At 34.3% G+C, this 18,280-nt stretch overlaps 2 protein-coding genes across 3 annotated transcripts; both read right to left on the bottom strand.

Moving 5' to 3' along the window:
- Window positions 1-1,981: 1,981 nt before the first annotated feature.
- Window positions 1,982-12,777, bottom strand: LOC133191790 (pyroglutamyl-peptidase 1-like). Its single transcript, XM_061327525.1, has 5 exons — window positions 12,641-12,777; window positions 5,530-5,591; window positions 4,869-5,038; window positions 3,843-4,075; window positions 1,982-3,114 (listed from the first exon to the last, which is right to left on the bottom strand). The coding sequence occupies exons 1-5, from the start codon at window positions 12,688-12,690 to the stop codon at window positions 2,955-2,957; spliced, it is 675 nt and encodes a 224-aa protein (XP_061183509.1). The 5' UTR covers window positions 12,691-12,777; the 3' UTR covers window positions 1,982-2,954.
- Window positions 12,778-14,449: 1,672 nt separating this feature from the next.
- LOC133191789 (pyroglutamyl-peptidase 1-like) lies at window positions 14,450-16,399 on the bottom strand. Of its 2 annotated transcripts, none has more exons than XM_061327524.1 (4): window positions 16,325-16,399; window positions 15,768-15,892; window positions 14,988-15,223; window positions 14,450-14,732 (listed from the first exon to the last, which is right to left on the bottom strand). In XM_061327524.1, exons 1-4 carry the CDS (start codon window positions 16,356-16,358, stop codon window positions 14,573-14,575), a joined length of 555 nt encoding a protein of 184 aa, XP_061183508.1. In that variant the 5' UTR covers window positions 16,359-16,399; the 3' UTR covers window positions 14,450-14,572. The 2 variants fall into 2 exon arrangements, with proteins under 2 accessions (XP_061183508.1, XP_061183507.1); XM_061327523.1 differs by having other exon boundaries at window positions 14,453-14,732; window positions 15,723-15,892.
- Window positions 16,400-18,280: the final 1,881 nt, after the last annotated feature.

Raw genomic sequence — 18,280 nt, 5'->3', positions numbered from 1 at the left:
CTGATTGAGGCAATAAATATATTTTAATTAAATTTGTGAATTTATATTGTTTTCGACTCATTTATTCTTATACAAAAAGATATTTTTAATGTAATGCAACATCCTTTTTTTCGATTCTATATAAGATCCCACTTGAAAAAACTCACTTTGGGTCAATCAATTTGCTCAGTCTTGTTTGAACATGTTATGTAAAATACATAATTAGGCAGCAGGCTTTGCTCATATATTCCTTACTTCCTATGTTTTTGTTGTGAGGGGGTTGTGTCAAAGTATATACACAGGAAGATCTTGAAAAAATTCTTTTGAAAATCTTCCATCAAAGAACATAAGCTTTCTTCCGATATTATTATGCCCCCCATTCGAAGAAGGGAGGGCATATTGCTTTACTGTTGTCTGTCGGTTGGTCTGTCTGTTCGTCTGTCAGTTCACCAACAGTTTCCATTCATTTTCTTCGCAGAGGTTGCACATACTGAAATGAAATTTGGTATACAGATTTATCATAAGAATATCGAGGTCAAGTTCTGTTTTGGGTACGACGGAGCAATTTTTGACAGAGTTATGCCCCTTGGACTTAGAAAAATTCCAATTATTTGCAGTTTCCATTCATTTTCTTTGAAGAGGTTGCACATACTGAAATGAAATTTGGTTTACAGATTTATCATAAGAATATCTCGGGCAAGTTCTATAATGAGTATGATCACGCAATTTTTGACAGAGTTATGCCCCTTGGACTTAAGAAAATTCCAATTATTTGCAGTTTCTGTTCATTTTCTTTGCAGAGGTTGCACATTCTGAAATGAAATTTGGTATACAGATTTATCATAATATCTAGGTCAAGTTCTGTTTTGGGTACGATGGAGCAATTTTTGACAAAGTTATGCCCCTTGGACTTAGAAAAATTCGAATGATTTGGAATGGGGGGGGGGGGGGGGGCTAAGTGTTTCACAAACATCTCTTGTTTACAATTTACTTTATTAAGTCTGTGCAATTTGTAAATGAAAGTCCCGATGTGGCCAAAATATGGGTACTCCTCAGTTTTATCCAGTTTTAATAATTTTTCATAAGGTAGTCCTCAATTTTAAAAGTTCATAGAGAAGTTCCAATTTTGATTCCTTTATTTTATTGAATTACTAATTGTTAAACAATTTATTTTTCCATTATTTTTTTAAGATAAGTGAAAAGACAAAAAAAAAAACCTCACATATGATCTGAACTCTCTCTAAAGTTCTGCATAGCAGAGAGACACTTAATGATCACTTTACCTGGTGTCTGTCCATCTATCTGTCTGTCACACCTTATATCTGGAGAACAACCGAAAGAACTCATCAATATGTATCAGCATACAAGGTTTGATAAAAGATCTTGTGAATAGTTTAACACAAATTTAAAAGTGATGCCAAAGCTCAATGGAAAGGTCAAGGTAAATAAATGTTGATGATGTTGAATAGCATTATTTAATGTGTATCAGCATATAAGGTTTAATAAAAATATCTTGAATAGTTTCTTTGAAACCTAGCTAAACACACATTTTTGAAAAGCGAGGTCAGTGTCAAAGGAAAGGTCAAGGTAAAAAAATGTTGATGCAGTTGAATAGCTCTCATCAATAAGTATCAGCATATAGGGTTTGATAAAAAAAAATCTTTGAAACTGAGCTAAACACAAATTTTTGAAAAGTGAGGTCAAGGCCAAAGGAAAGGTAAAAAAAAAATGTTGATGCAGTTGCTCTCATCAATAAGTGTCAGCATATAAAGTTTGATATAAAAACATCCTAAATAGTTTCTTTGAAAATGAGCTAAGCACAAAGTGTGACAGAAAGATGGAGGACAGACAGGACAAACACTGGTCATATTCATGGCGGGGCATAAAAAGAGTGTAAGGGTAATTATAAACAAGCAGCCAAATGGATGATGCATACTTTATCAATGTGTAAGTTCTTCTAGTCTCATCTTTGATCATTACTGTAGAGTGAAGAATAAGAAGATTATATATTCAATTATTTTTATTTTTTATATTTAGGAATTAGATATTGCACTTGTAGAATGTACCTAAATACAGCAAAGCCTAAATCACACAAAAATGTGGTTTATTTACACACATCCGGAATACAGGCCAAAATAATTCTTGTTTTTTAAACAAACATTTTGAGGACATGTCAATGACACTAGATATGTAAAATTGAATAACTGAAAACAATATTGATTTGTTCATAATTATTCTTTTACACATTTTTCCCTATTTCCTCTATAGTAAATAACCAGTTTTCTGTCTTTAATTTAGGACTTTGCATGTTTATTTAACTGCAGTGTATATTCTGCCATGAAAACAGCAAAAATAAAATTGCAGCAAAAATAACATTATATACAACTGATCAGCAATAAATCAAAATGTTAACACTGGCACAGCTCTAACAAATCATAGAGAACGGATGAAATTTACTGAAAATATTGAAATAAAAGACATTAAGCTGATGAGCAGTAATATTACATGTACAGTGTAGCCTCAGTAATCTAGATCCAGTTATCTCCCAACAATAAATCTTGTTGTGAACAGAATTAATAATTATTTCTAACAATAAAAGACTATAAGTTTCAGTTATCCAGAATCCAGACAATTTGCTTGGGAACACAAACATCCAGATTAACAAAGCTCTACTGTATATGAATACAGAATAACCATCTACCATAAGTATCAGAGCTTGTTCAAAAATAAATCACTCATCAATCTTCTATAGCACTGCATGAAAAGAATTATAATTGTAGTTTTCTGGAGATATACATCACTGATTCAACAAACTGCTTAATAACTTCAAAAGTATTGAGAAGGTTCACCTTCACATCGTGAGAATGCACAAGTTTTATTTTGTTGACCATTTTCAATTTGAGAAGTCTAATAAAGGCAAAGACCATTATATATTGATCAACTTTGATGCCTTTTGTAGAAGAACTTGTACAGCATTACTCTGGGAGTTGCTTCAGCATTGAGGAAATGGCCATAGCTAAACCCACTGCTAACTGATCTTCTGTATATGGTTGATTCAATGGTGGGACATGAATAAAAGCAGAGCGAGACTTGTTGATTGACAGGGAAGTGTAATAGGAAAAGTCACACAAATACCTGTTAACATAAATTTGATTAAAATATAAGTATACATGTCAGTTATTGAAATATACATGTACATAACGAGCATCAGTTTGAATAGCTATTGTTGTGCTGCCTAGCTGTTAAAATTAAGAATGAAATATATGAGATGTGATTGGTTTCATTTGTTATCTTTTGACCAGTCAAAAAATGTGTTGCAAAGCTATAGTCATTGACAATATCTACATGTATTTTTTCAATAAGGAACGTTTCTTGATTTTGTTTGTGAGAAGAAAGGCATATCAGAAACACTTTGCTTGTAAAGGTAGAATTATACATGGACTTAAAATCATTCTATCAGGGATGGCTGGGGGAGGGGTTTAACTCTTTTTGAAATCTTAATAGGATCTAGAATGGCCATGAGGATAAAACAACAAGCCACTACTAAGAGTAGTATACGTGGCATTCAGATTTCTCTGTCAAACACACTGAACATTAAAAATTTTCCACCATGCATGTACAGTCAAACCTTGTTAATCTGGACACTTACGTTCCCAAGCAAATTGTCCAGATAAATGAAGGTCTGAATTACTTGAAACAATTCTTTAATAATTGGTAGATATACAGTAAATGTAAATTAAATTCCCATAAATCTCATCTGGAATTTGAAGCATCCTGAGTATATAAGTCCGGATTAACAAGGCTCCACTGTATACAATTAAAATCAACACCAAAATGTACAGTAACAAATGTCAAAGTCATACCTTCCAGCATCCTCAGAAACCTCCGCTTGCAGCTCGTTATCTGTGTCGTTGATCTCAGCACTGACTCGACTCATGTCAAGCCCTGCACAGATACACTCCTCCCCTTCTTCTCTACAGCATTCCTTATTGGGAGTTTTCCCTTTGACATCTTTGCGGTGGTAACCTACATTGTGAGCTCTCTGTTCTAACGTTAATTTATCTGCTATTCCTGAGACACCAACATGTACTACCAGCTAAAAATAACAAAGGTCCATGTCAATTTGTTAAAGCTATACGTACAGGCACGGATCCAGTTTTTTGCATTAGAAGGGGCTCTATTAGATTGCAAGTGGTTTGGGTACAGCCGAATTGCCCAGCAGGTCAAGACAGTGTCTGATGGGGGGGGGGGGGGGGGGGCTTGGACTAAGCCCCCTTAAGCTCCTCAGTATCAGCAAGTAGTAAAAGTTATTTTGGCACATAAAATGACTGTAATTTTACCTTTATTACATCAATGTATGACAGTGAAAATATACCTGAAATATTTTTTTTTTGGGGGGGCGAGCGCTAGGAGTGCCCCACCTTAATCCACATATGGTGTGTAGACTAGTTGGAAAAGTTCTTTAGGTTATATTGATATTAAGAATATTGTACAAGTTTTAATGTAATTTGCCATTCAAAATGAACAATTAAACATGAAGAAAAAATATGCTTTTAAGCAGTCGCCTTTAAAAATCTGCTGATACCTGGTACTTTTACTCGGTGGAAATCACAATTGTACTGGTCAAAATATTTGTTGGAGAAAAAATTTTATAACATAATTTAGTTAAAATCAGTTCAAGCTACCTCCTATTTTTTGTAAAAGTACCACCTGTTTCTAATCTTCCTGAAAGCCTTGACGAGTTTATTACAAGTAATTTAAGGATCAAAAGTGATTTTAAAGGAATACTTTAGGTGTAACTTTAATACACTTTATCAAACAATGTTATTACATTCTGATCCTAAATAAGACTGGATTTTTTTCCATTAAAATTTCAGAATACAGTATACCGCAGGATCTTTCCGTTTCCATAATTCTGGCACAATATGGCTGACTTCTTGATAATCTACTGGAATTTCTTCAATGTGAACATTGACATCTGGCAACAAGTTCCTTTGCTTTAGATTCTGTACAGCCACCCAGCTGGCATTGACTGAATGTTCCCCAAAAGGTCCAAATCCTGAAATAGCAAGAGCACTTTTGTTATAGAAATAATTTTAAAAACATACTGTAATAAACAATTTATCATGCTAAATTACAGTCTCTTTTTCAAAAAGAAAGAAATCAAAATAAAATGATCACTACTGAGTAGATATATTTAGTATTAAGTGTCTTGTTTATTTTAAAATAAATATTCACAAATAAACAATCTTTATCTGGCCCTTATAATTTCACTCTCATCAAGAGTCCTGAACTTTTGAGCGGTTCCATACGATTTCTTTTCCATATGATATGAATATAGTTGCATGATGAAGAGTTTGATTCAACTATTCTCAAAATAGAATAATGTTTAACGTACTTCCATAACATATTGCCATATATACTATTTTGCCCGTTGTCTTCCAAGCTCCAGATACTTCATGAAGTGATCAACATATACATCATTACGTGTAACGTTAGATCTATATCTAATTTTATTTAATTTTTTTTTTTTTTATTTAATTGTCGTACCTGTAATTAAAACAGTCCTCTTTTCATTTCCCATGTTTGATGCACATAAAATCCCGCAACTTCTGAAAAATAATTAAAGAAGTAATGATCAAATTAATATACTGTAAACTGTTGAACACGGACGACTGTCATGTCAACAAGATTATACACATGAAAGGAAAGTGAAAGTAGAAATGAGATCGAGGAGTTCCGATACAAACTCAATCTCTCACCAGAGGGCGTATTACGCTTCGCTACAACACCTCTGTTAACGTCTTAATGCCAAGATTCTTGGCAAAACTTACCCTGACCTATTGCAGAACAAATTATAAATTTTAAAGTTAAATATTTTAGCTTTAAAATTTAAAGAAAAGTTTATGTATGAAAATTAGAAAGAGATATATCTGTATCCCCGTATCTTACAAGGGATTATTTCTCGGCGGGATATTGCATCACTCATGTAGACAGAATATGAAGAACGTGGAAAATTTAAAACGCATTGCCGACAAATATCAACATGGTTTAGTTTTTAAAGACAAACAACTTGCAGCATTGACACATATACAGAAAAGTGAAGGTTATACGCTTGTTAATCTTCCTGTGATAGGGGCCACGCGTCTCCGCCTTCCATACTACTTTTTAGACGTTGACAGAGGTATAAGTGGAGCGTAGTGGGAACGATAACTCTGGATAGACATTGATACAAACTATTATAAGTCAATTTTCCGTTTTATTTAATATTATATTTATAATGATTATAAGTAGTTGCTAGTTGTACATAGCGAAACAACAAAAGTTGGAGATTTGAAATGATGTTTCATCTTTCCTACTACACTGTACACCAACAAATATATATGTGCCCTTGGCCTAGGGCCATTTTTTTTTTAAAAGCCTATTTATTTATTTATTCGAGTCCTTTGCAATGAAACTTTTAAGTGCGAATACATTCTAATTTTAAACCACGGGCGCTAAGTTGTTTCCGTTATAAATCCACAATACCCCAAACCCGCCTAAAAAAGAGTGCCATATCCTTCCTTTTATACATGCACATACTTAATATTTATTAATTTACAGTGCGCGTGCTGATCTCCAAAGACTTTGGGCATCATATTTTAAAACAAATCAAATGTCAACTCATAACTAAAACTTGAATATTAGTTTTTTCAATTCATTTCTAATATGTCTAATATAAATTTATATTCATTAATACGTTTAAAACACCGGTACTTGTTTCTGTAATAATTTTTTCCACAGTACTAGTATAATAACACAAGGTATCTAACTCCGAATTACATGGAGTAACTCCCCTCCACCAGAATCTGGCGCAGTCATTTACACCACTGACCCACAGGCTTATGGATCGCTTAAATCCGACTTTAAAAAAGTGGGATGTATAAAAAAGATATTTTTTTTAACACCTTAATTTTTTTAAGCGATCTAAGGGCCTGTGTACGGAAGCCCATTTAGGACCTATCAAAAAATATTTTTGAATTCGATATATACGAATTGTAGAATTTGTTGAATTCGTTATAACGAATTCAAAAATTTGTTATAACGAATTCAAAAATTTGTTATAACGAATTCTGAAACTTGTTATAACGAATTCTCTAATTTGTTATAACGATTTAAATTCGTTAAAACGAATTCGCCAAATCGTTATATTAAATCTATACATATTTTTCTATAGGCCCTGCTTGTTGAATTTGATCTAACTAATTCAATTCGTTATATCAAATTTTTGAATTCGTTATAACAAATTAAATTTGTTATAAAAATTTTTAGAATTCGTTTAAATAAACGAATTTAATTCGTTATAACAAATTTTTTGAATTCAACAAATTTGTTATAACAGATCAAATTTGTTATAACGAATTCAAAGTAATTGTTATAACGAATTAAATTCGTTATAGCAAATTCGACAATTCGTTATATCGAATTCGAAAATATTTTTGACAGGTCCTAAATGGGCTTCCGTACCTGTACACTGGCCAACTCAGTGTTTATTATCATTCTTTTTTACAATAATTTATCTATACATGATCCTATATATGAAATATGTGGAGATAACGAACAGTATTCGAACTCAAAAGTCCATTAAACATTACAAAATAAGAGCAGAGCAAACACGGACCTCTAAGACATCAGAGGTGGGATCAGGGGCCATGGAGGAGTGAACATCCCCTGCCGACCGGTCACACCCGCCGCCGTGTGCTCCTTGTCATGATCGGGAAATAACGGGGAAATCCGTCGACAATTCTGTGTGTAAATAATGGCCTAACAATTAGTATGAAAAAAGTCAGTCAGTCAGACTTAATGATAGATCGTATTTGCTGACAAGGTCATTGTATCGACCATAGAACTTACAAAATGATGACTTTAAACGAGACTGTTGATATTCTTATTTCATCAACTTGTTTGTCAATAACTTACCTCGTTTTAGAGATCATTGTTCATACGTAGAGCATGCTCTGGCGTATCGAATCAACTGAGAGATATAAACCCCGTATGCCTGTCTTTATTTTCTTTCATTTCCAACTCAAAACTCTCTTCGCCGACTGGCACGTGAAAATTCTTGATTACACTATGGCGATCTCGCTTCATTCCGCTCCAATGCATATAGAAATAGACGTTTTTACACCTCCAAGTGCCTAAGAATTTTGCTAGACTGCTCTTTGGAAAATTTGTTAATTGAGCCATCTCCTACTGGATTCACGAGTCGGTGAATTTTCTTTGGACGATGTTTTACTTTTGATTTTAATTTTCTGCAGTTTGACTGACCAATCATAATATAGCTCAAATTAGCTCAAAAAGAGTGTCCTACCCTTCCATTTTTATACATGCACATACTCAATATTTACATTAACTTCCAGTGCCCGTGGAGATCAGTACTGAGAACGCATTATACTGTTTGGAAATACATGTATTTTTTATACAGCAGACGACAACAAAATCACATGACCTTTCGATGTCACATGACTTTAGTGTGTTAAAAATAACAGTTGAAATTCCATAGCTATTTTTAACCAAATTTTATTTTAGTTAAAACAGAGAACTTTTCATTGCGAATGTAAACACGCCGACATTTGTACGAATATTTATTGCATCATATTTCCAAACGTGCACACAATTTTTTAAGTATAATGCGTTCTCAGATCATACATCAACGACTTTTCTTTTCTGTGCTGATGATCACTTCGGAACTGGTAACTTTTCGGCATACTTCCATTAAAATTTTAAATGGGAAGAGCAAAACTTAATCGATATTTATCTGCCTTGGAAGAATATACTGTCTCAAGAAATTCACATGTGAAGTATGAAAGCCCTAGCGACAATTAATCAAAGTAATGACCAAGGTTAAAGTTTTCAAAAGTAGGTCAAACTCCAAGGTCAAGGTCAAAATTGTTGGTATCCAAAGGAAGGTCTTGTCACAAGGAATACACATGCGAAATATGAAAGCCCCAACTGTTCAAAAGTCATGGTAAAGGTTAAAGTCTGATAAAATTTTTGCAAAAGTGGGTCAAACTCCAAGGTCAAAAGGTCAAATTTGAAGGTACCCAAAGAAAGGTCTTGTCACAAGAAATACACATGTGAAATATGAAAGCCATAGCTCTAGCCAATCAAAAGTTATGAGCAAGGTTAAAAAGTTTTTGCGGACAAACAGACAGACAGGACAAAAACTATATGCCCCCGAATCTTCGATTACAGGGGCATAAAAGCCACACCAGCATCAAAAGTTAGGCTTTCATTTTTATTTTAGCACTTTCAGAACTTTGCTAACGATTATTTATGGAGACTAATAACCCTTTATTTAAGCTCTAGGACACTGAAATTACTCCAAAAGAATTGAAGCCTGTATATAGAAAAGTTGAAAACAAACAAAAGTGCAGTTGATGAATGGATTTTTCTCGGAGTTTCGCGATCTGATTCTCCCTATTCTAGTGTATCTTTTCAACAAATATTTCGACTCCGGTATATTTCCAACATCATAGTCTAAAGCAGTTATTATTCCAATTCACAAAATTTTCAATGTTACTCTCAACTATATATATGCAATATTTATTATATTATACAGAATGTTTCGTTCAAATACGTATAACAATGAACGGTGCACGCATAAATTTTGCGCAGTCAACATTTTTTTTGGGGGGGGGGGGGATATAGCAATGTTGACTGTTTCTACGTTTTGTTACGCTGGAGAGTTAACAAATGTTTCTCGACGAATCGGTTGACAATGTTACCCTCAACTGCATACAATATTTATAAAAGAGGTCCAAAGACCTTATCGGTCACCTGAGTATAACGTAACACTGTAGAGGATCCACAGATTGAAGTATAGATTAAACAAAATATGCTGAAAAATAAAGCTATTTGCCCCAAAGCAAGAGGATTAGGATGATCATGGATCAGCAAAATAATCAATTTAATTAATTTAGTACTCGGTAACAAATCTTAAAGTTGACTTATTAACTTGACCCCAAATGTCACTATCCCCATGCGGACTAATCAAAACAATAGTTCTTGAGCACTTTTAGTAAACCCATCTCATTCTCTCTCAAATTGGTCTCTTTTGGTCTTTGAAGAACATTTAATGCACAAAGATACATTTTTATTTATCTATTGTTTACCATAAGTCTATATGACCATTAAAAATTATGAAAGTACTTTCTGTATTAAAATTTCGTAAAAATTCTTTTATAGCTCCGTAATTCAATTGACATTTCAATTACATTATTTACAGTGATTAGCTATCATAGGTGAATAGCAATGGGGAATAACATCTTCAGTAGAACACAAATTGATAAATTGGCCAAGTTGTGCAGAATATCAGTAATGTGGTAAAAATACACTTGCTTAATACAACTTCATATACTCTGTTTGCCCCTACTCTGACATTAACTGACAAAAATTGATGATTCTAAGCCTCTTTATATCCCAAATATTGAGATACAACTATGAAATTCCAAAAATAGATAACAGTGACCTACTCTTTAGACGGAACACTCCGAGGACCCAAGATGCATCTACTGACAAAGTTTGATGATTCTAGGTCTCTTATTATTTGAAATATTTAGATATTGCCTTGAAATTCCAAAAGTAGATTATGGTTACCTACTTTTTGGTTGACCTACTCCGAAGACCCAAGATGCATCAACTGCCAACGTTTGATGATTCTAAGCCTTTTATTAGCTGAAATATTTATATATAGCTATAAAATGTCAAAAGTAGGCCACGGTGACCTAATCTTTGGTTGACACACTCCAATGACCCAAGATGCATCAACTAACAAAGTTTGATGATTCAAAGCCACTTAGTATCTGAAATATTTAAATACAGCCATGAAATTCCAAAAGAAGGTATCCGTGACCTACTTGCTGATATATTCCGAGGCCTTAGGATGCATTAACTTACAAGGTTGGATAATCATAGGCTTCAAAGTGTCCAAAATGTGCATCTGAGGTCCTAAGATGCATCAAGTGACAAGATTTCATGATCCTAGTCCTTATAGTGGGCAAAATATCAAAGTTTTAGCAAAACATCATTTAAGGCCAACTTTGAAGTGACCTTGAGACCACACCCTTTGCTCCAGGGTGATGCCTTGAACAATTTTAATAAACTACATATCTTCATCCTTATGCATGAATTTGGTAATAATCTGTAAAGTGGTTCTTGAAAAGAAAATTATTAAGCAACCACTACTTTTGTTTTCATTCCCCTAATTACCTCGTCTTGTTGTCACATCCCTATATTTAGTAGAATGAAAGCCCTTGGGGCAAGGATACTCTGTGACAAATTTTACAAAAACTGGCCGAGGGGTTTTTCAAATATGGCCCATATTCCAAAAAGTTGACGCACTCCGCTTAAATGGCCATAGCATTAGCTTTCTGAGCCTTCAGCTCGCACCCTTGCTCATCATAACTATGCACTTAATTTGTTTGTTTAATATTCATGAGCAGAGAAGAAGACTTTCAAAGAAATGGTGCACTTTTACTATATAATCAATAGAGCTCCCCCTCCCCCCCCCCCCCCCCCCGCAGAGCCCTGACACAGGGGCCAAAAATTTCACAATTTCGGAAGAGGTACCCTTGATCATCATGACCATGCACTTAGTTTATCTGCTTTATACCCAGGAGCAGGGAAGATTTTCAAAGAATTAATGCCTTTTCACTATAAAATCAATAGAGTCCCGCCTAACACCAGAACCCCTGACCGAGGGGGCCATGAAATTAACTTTTTTGAAGAAACATCCTTGTTCATCATATCATGCACTTGAATTGTTTGCTTAATACCCAGGAACAGATCTTCAAAGAAAAATACACTTTTATCAAATATAATCTATAACCCACCCACCCGCCGCAGAATCCCTCACCCTGGGGCCACAAATTTCACAATTTTGGAAGAGGCACCCTTGATCATCATAACCATGCATTTAGTTTATCTGCTTTATATACAAGGGGAAACAAGAAGATTTTTAAAGAATTTATGCATTTTCACTATATGATCATTAGAGCCCCACCCAACTCCAGAACCCCTGACCCTGGGGCCATGAATTTCACAATTTCGGTAGAGGGTTCAATGCTTATTACAATCATGCCAACAGTTTGACTGCTTGTTTTCCAGATAAAGATATCACTAATTTTGATGGTTTTAATCCCATCCCTAAGACCCCAGGGAGGCTGAGACCATAAAATCACAATTTTTATACCTTTTTTCACCTACTAGAACTAAACATTCTTACTAGGATGGATTCAAGTATATTGTTGACCAGATGTAAACTGTCAAGGTCATATCTCAAAGATCAAGGTCATGAGGCAATTAACAGATATAAAAGCAACAACTCTGGAACAGTTCTTAGGAATATATCTATTCAATAACGTCATGTATGTTGTACATATGTAACTATCGTATTAGATATGTCCTGATTTTCCTTCAGGCTTGTATGTAGAATAGTTGATTAGTAATGACCAGCGAATATGGTCAAGGAAGGGAAAGAAATACGTTGTTTAAGAACAAATATTATGTACTTTTTGCAGCATATTAATTAGTTTGAATTAATTGCGATAGACAATAATTACATACTTTCTGAGACAAAGTATCAGAATTGAGCGAGTTAGTCAAAAATCCTATCTCTTACCTATAGTTAATCCTATATGTAACGAACCTTCTTAGAAATGCTTTTCCCATGTTAAATTTTTGTGAAGTTTTGGCCGCATACACTTTCTGCAGATAAAAGCCTAATAAATCACAATAAATAGAGTATAACACAACTACATCAGTCTGCTGCAAGTTCATGTAGTTGATGTCAAACTCGATTTTTCAATGGACTTAGTTTTTTGTAGTATAGCCAAAGCGTATTTACATGTCTGTGTGAATATGGACGATTCTGGCTTAATGTTTCGCATCTTTATATATGAGATCTGGTATTATAATAGGACATTCACGTCTTTTCACACTTCTTGATTTGTCGTAACCGATAACAGAATCGTTAGTTCCAGATAGCATTAGACGATAAAGTCAAAGAATTGTACAAAGAAAAAAAAAGATAGAGGAGGAAAATATTGATCTTAAATTTCAGTCTTTTACATTTTAAAATGCGCTTCTGCAAGTACTAAATGATTTTTTTGATATTATTTGAACCTTTAAAAAACTGCATGGTGAGGTATAATGAAGAGTAATTTCTTGGTGCTTATCGTTTTCTTTGACTATTATATACAGAACGATATAAATGACAAATGAAAATAATCAAATATAGCTATTTTACAACTTGTAAATATATGTTAAATGTTATGCAAAAATAGAGGTATATTTGTACGAAGGGGCCTTGCACTAAACTAAAAATAAAATACACATGTATATACATGTGTGTCATGAACGATGGAGGCGCATACAATATGCAACATGAAAAATGCATAATGTACTTTAATCCTAACATTACATAATAAACAGTCTGGTCAGATTTTACAAGATTCGTAATGCATTGCCTACTTAAAAGAAAAGTCTCTTTTGAGACTGTAGTTCGATTGGTTTGTTTTTGTTTCATTGGAAACTCACTTTAGGAGAAGAAGAATTCCAATTTTTTTTTCATGATTATTCTTTTACGTGTACCAAGTTTTACTGAAGGGATAGAATTTTAAAAGAATTTTACAGAATTTTCTAAACCTAATAAACATGCAACACTGTTAATCGGAATCAAAATCCGAAACACATATAAGTATGTGTCTTGGTGTGTACTACTGCACTCAAGTTTTATTGAAAATCAGAAATCAAACCAAAAATAAAGAAAGAGTAGTGTTTGCAATATCGTTTACACATAGACAGACTGATGGACAAAGGGCAGGCATCTCAACTATCGCAACTGCTATGTAAAATAGTATAGTAAAGAAAATTTATAACCCAGCTTTTCTTTATCTTGCCACATTCTTTCTGATAGCAGTGATCCATCTGTTGGTGTAACATGTATACTTTCGATTTGTATCTAAATAATGCACATCAAATAATTTTTTAATAGAATCGGTGCATTAAATTTTAATGTATCAAATGGTATGCTTGCATATTCTTACGTTTAAAATCGTGGAGGACCGGGGGGGGGGGGGGCTCCGTCTCAAATAGATTTGTAAAACACGCACAACTGAAATAGCTGCTACGAGTCTATACAGATGAATAGTATCGACACTAGATTTGTATGAAGGGTTATAACAACCTAGAAACATTATCCTCAGATGCATCATTCATCTAGCCGACTAACTCCCCCTCCCCAGGTCCTTCCCCCAGCTTGGTCCGCCTGTGTAACTTCAGAAATTTCACTTCTAAGTATTTAAAAAATTCAATAATTTAAATACATCTCAAAATATGTGTGATTGTCGAGTCTTTGAAATTTCAAATGGCACTCTATATGTACACAAAACGAACCCAGGACGCTCATAAGTATTCTTAGAATCATAGAAATCCATTTGTTTTATCCTTTATTTGTGAATTCCAAGCACCAATTATATAGTAACAATGGATTTTGAAAATTCAAAAAAAGATCGAGACTCATTCCTTTCAAGTCGTACACCATTGAGCACCATTACTTAGGCAATTGCTTCAGCATTGCAGAAATGGCCACAGCCACACCTTCCCCTAACTGATCTTCCGTGTATGGCTGATTCAGGGGTGGGACGTGAATGAAAGCGGAGCGCGACTTGTTGATGGATAGAGAAATGTAATAAACAAAGTCGCACAGGTACCTTAAAAACACACAAAACCTAAGTATAAACATCTACATATGTTGAATAATTTCAGTATGCTAAATAATTTCGAAACCATGAAAACTGGGATAGTTTTCAAAGTAAAAAAAAGTCAAATCTTCTAAACTCAGTTTGGCCTCTTTTGAGGTGTACATGTATATAAATGGTATTCAATATATTATTTTTTTCTAATTGAAAATCTGTTTACTAATTCCAAAATAGCACAAATGATGTTGAAAACGTTAAAAATCACACCTCCCAGTCTTAGCATAAGAAACCTCTGCTTGCAGCTCGTTATCTGCGTTGTTGATCTCGGCACTGACTCGACTCATGTCAAGCCCTGCACAGATACACTCTTCCCCTTCTTCCCTACAGCATTCCTTATTGGGAGTTTTTCCTTTGATGTCTTTGAGATAGTAGCCGGTGTTGTGAGCTCTCTGTTCTAGTGTGATTTTATTTACGAAGTCAGAGACTCCGACATGCACCATCAGCTGGAAAGTATAATTTAGTAATACATTGTATCAAGGTATTTTGGCGTTGTTATAGTAGATGTAGGTAATATCATAAAGATTGAAACATCTGTCCTACCCCACCCACAATTTGAATACGTGTATGTAGTATGTATATACATGTACGATGGGCGACTATAATACATGTACCATGTAATTCAAGTGTAGCCTATAGTATTTAAAATTACATAATAGACAATACATGTATATAAGATTAATCAATCTATTTTGAACCTTATGCAGATATATTTACATTAAGATACAATTATATCCAGGATGCTCCCTCCTTAATGGCACCTGATCCCTCCTCTGTTTTTAGAGGTCCGTGCTTGCTCTGCTCACAATATGTATTGTTTAATTGGACTTTCGAGCATAATTATTGTTCCTTATCTTCAAATTTCATTCAGGTAAGTCATTGATTTCTCTTAACGCTTATTTCTAATGATTTTGTTATGGTAATCACAAAAAGTACGAGCAGTACCAGAGGATCTTCCCTTTCCCATAATTCTGTTACAATTTGGCTGACTTCTTGATAATCTACTGGAATTTCTTCAATATGCACATTGACATCAGGTAACAAGTTCCTTCGTTTCAGATTCTGTACAGCCACCCAGCTGGCATTGACTGAATGTTCCCCAAAAGGCCCAAATCCTGTAAAATGATGACATGTACATTACACTTTCATGCCAGTATTTTGAAATAACATGAAGTTGTGACAATATCACTTCTGATGGAAATATCGACTCCAGGTTAACCCACAGTATTTTGTACGACTATCAGTTGAAGGAGATGGTCACAACAATATTCCTAAAAATGCTAGAATAGGATTATCTAACGTTTACTAGAAAAAGAGATGCTTTATTGACTGAGCTATTTGGTTTGGTCACCACCTGATATCGGATTTTTTTTTTCTCCTCACATTTGTTTAAAACATTAACAGATGCAGTTACAAGTCAAATTATGGTAATACCAAGGATCATCCCTGAAATCATTTCTATAGCATACACATGTATATGCATTGACCTACTTTAGGTATATGGTATATGTTGCACATTAGCTACATTTAAGATAAAACTATCGTACCTGTGATTAGAACAGTCCTATTGTCATTTCCCATGACCTCTTCAAATCGAAAAAAAAAATTAAAAACAGTAAATATATAGATAGAAACTGAAAGTAGAAAGTAGTATTTAAGAAAATCGAGGAGTTCCGACAGAACTATGCACACTTCACGAAACCGGAATTTTCTTTTTGGTACTGCTATATAATTGCAGCAAATATATAATAGGTAATATTCTAAAGTTAATATTAAGTTAATTAAAACAAAGCTAGTGTCCTCATTATCAATCCTACTAATTCTTTGATTTTTCGGTGTTCAGTAAATAAAAAGACCAGAGAAGTTCCGGGCTCAGTAGCTCTGGCGAGACTTTAGTGAGACTACGTACAGCACCAGAAATTAACCTAGCCTGGTTCCCTGTCCCTGTTATGCTTCATATACTCCGCGACACTTGACAAGGATGAGCCAGGGAACCAGGCTAAAATTAGCCTAGCCTGGTTCATTGTCCCTGTTATGCTTCTAGAACTCCACAGCATATCGACGCCAAGGCATTGCCGCAGAGTACACGGAGCAGAACAGGTACAGGAAAGTGACTAGCATTATTGATTGTATGTTATTTTACATTCCATTCGACTAGTTTTGCGTCCCTTTCAAGATTATTTCACTCATATACGTAGATACATCATACCAGTGAAGGGCTTCAAATTTAGACCTTTTCTCGGCACCTAGGGCTGTTGAGCAATTATGAGAATTCTTTCGTGCCAACACCTACCATGACACGAGATCTCGGTTTTTATGGTCTCATCCGAAAGACCCGTGACTTTCAAATCTAATGCCGGGTGCTTGGCGAAGGAATAGTCACTCATGTCAAGAAATCCCGTCCATTTTTCCTCAGCGATGGAGTCAATAAAAGTGTAATTGATGCAAATCACCCATATTCCCCTAACGCTGGCGAGACAATTAACGGCAGCAGATTTGAGGGGGGTGGATCCTAAGTTTTCCGTTTTCTAAGTCAAAGAAAAATGAACTTCTACCCCAGGAAGTAGCCTCCTATGCCCTGAAAAAAATAGTTCCTGTCAAAAACCTTTATTTATTTACAAAATATGTAAAATGCACTAGACACAGGTACCAAAATTGTAAAAATAGGAAAATAAAAAAAAATTCAAAAGGAAAAAATAATAATTTTATATGTATGGAACTACAATTGACTAAGTTCATTTTCATTGGTCAATTACCGCTATGATACCTTAATAAGGCGCGAGACTTCCACAACAACCAAGTTCATCGTGCCCGATGTTAATTTATACTAGGAAAAAATATTTTGATATATAAACACTGAAAAATTTGAAAGGCGTCTAATTTTTACTGAACAATTAATTAGTTCACTACAATTTATTTCACTTTCTTTTTCTTCTTTTTTTTTTTTACTTTTTTAACCGTATATGATTTGCATGGAAAATCGCCACCCCCCCCCCCCTCCCCCCTTTAAAAAAAAACAACAGGAAAAAAGGTGCAAAGGCTTCTAAATAGTAAGTATTCTAGCTTTAATTTCAAACCAGTAAAACTTAAGATCCTTCCCTCAAAACTGCTGACATTAATTGCCTCGCACACATCTCCCTGGGGAAAAATCACAGATTAACGCTAATTCCGCTTTTATTGAGTTCGCTCTAAAACTAGAATGCGTACCTTTTCTTGGCATGGTAAAAGACATCCCCCCCCCCTTTTCCGTGCTTCTGTTTGTTTGAATTTCATTTCCAATGCATCAAATTCATTTGAAATAATATATTTAGACAGAAAATGACTTAATGTTGATTTACTGGGTCGAGTGAAATGCATGAAACCTGCAGAACACCATAATCAATAGACAAAAGTAACACTCTCTAAAATTATTTATGCGCAAATTATTAAAAATTTAGAAAAAAAAAAAAAACCGCTCCTTAAAAGAGCAAATCATGACAAGGCCAATGATGTTATACATGTAT

Source organism: Saccostrea echinata, unplaced genomic scaffold (assembly GCF_033153115.1).
Source record: "Saccostrea echinata isolate AGI-Se365-2 ecotype Australia unplaced genomic scaffold, CSIRO_AGI_Sech_v1 ptg000024l, whole genome shotgun sequence".
NCBI lineage: Eukaryota > Metazoa > Mollusca > Bivalvia > Ostreida > Ostreidae > Saccostrea > Saccostrea echinata.
The sequence above is the reverse complement of the archived record's forward strand: the minus strand, read 5'-3'. Positions and strand labels throughout refer to the sequence as shown.

Bases quoted from the DNA above. Each gene is read 5' to 3' on its own strand.
- LOC133191790 (XM_061327525.1), bottom strand. From the start codon at position 12,690: ATGGGAAAAGCATTTCTAAGAAGGTTCGTTACATATAGGATTAACTAT. The intron at 5,039-5,529 runs GTACGACAATTA...TTGCTATTTCAG, and splicing joins GAGGACTGTTTTAATTACAG to GATTTGGACCTTTTGGGGAA. The intron at 3,115-3,842 runs GTATGACTTTGA...TTATGTTAACAG, and splicing joins GTTTCTGAGGATGCTGGAAG to GTATTTGTGTGACTTTTCCT.
- LOC133191789 (XM_061327523.1), bottom strand. From the start codon at position 16,358: ATGGGAAATGACAATAGGACTGTTCTAATCACAG. The intron at 15,893-16,324 runs GTACGATAGTTT...ATCATTTTACAG, and splicing joins TAGGACTGTTCTAATCACAG to GATTTGGGCCTTTTGGGGAA. The intron at 15,224-15,722 runs GTACTGCTCGTA...TATACTTTCCAG, and splicing joins GGGAAAGGGAAGATCCTCTG to CTGATGGTGCATGTCGGAGT.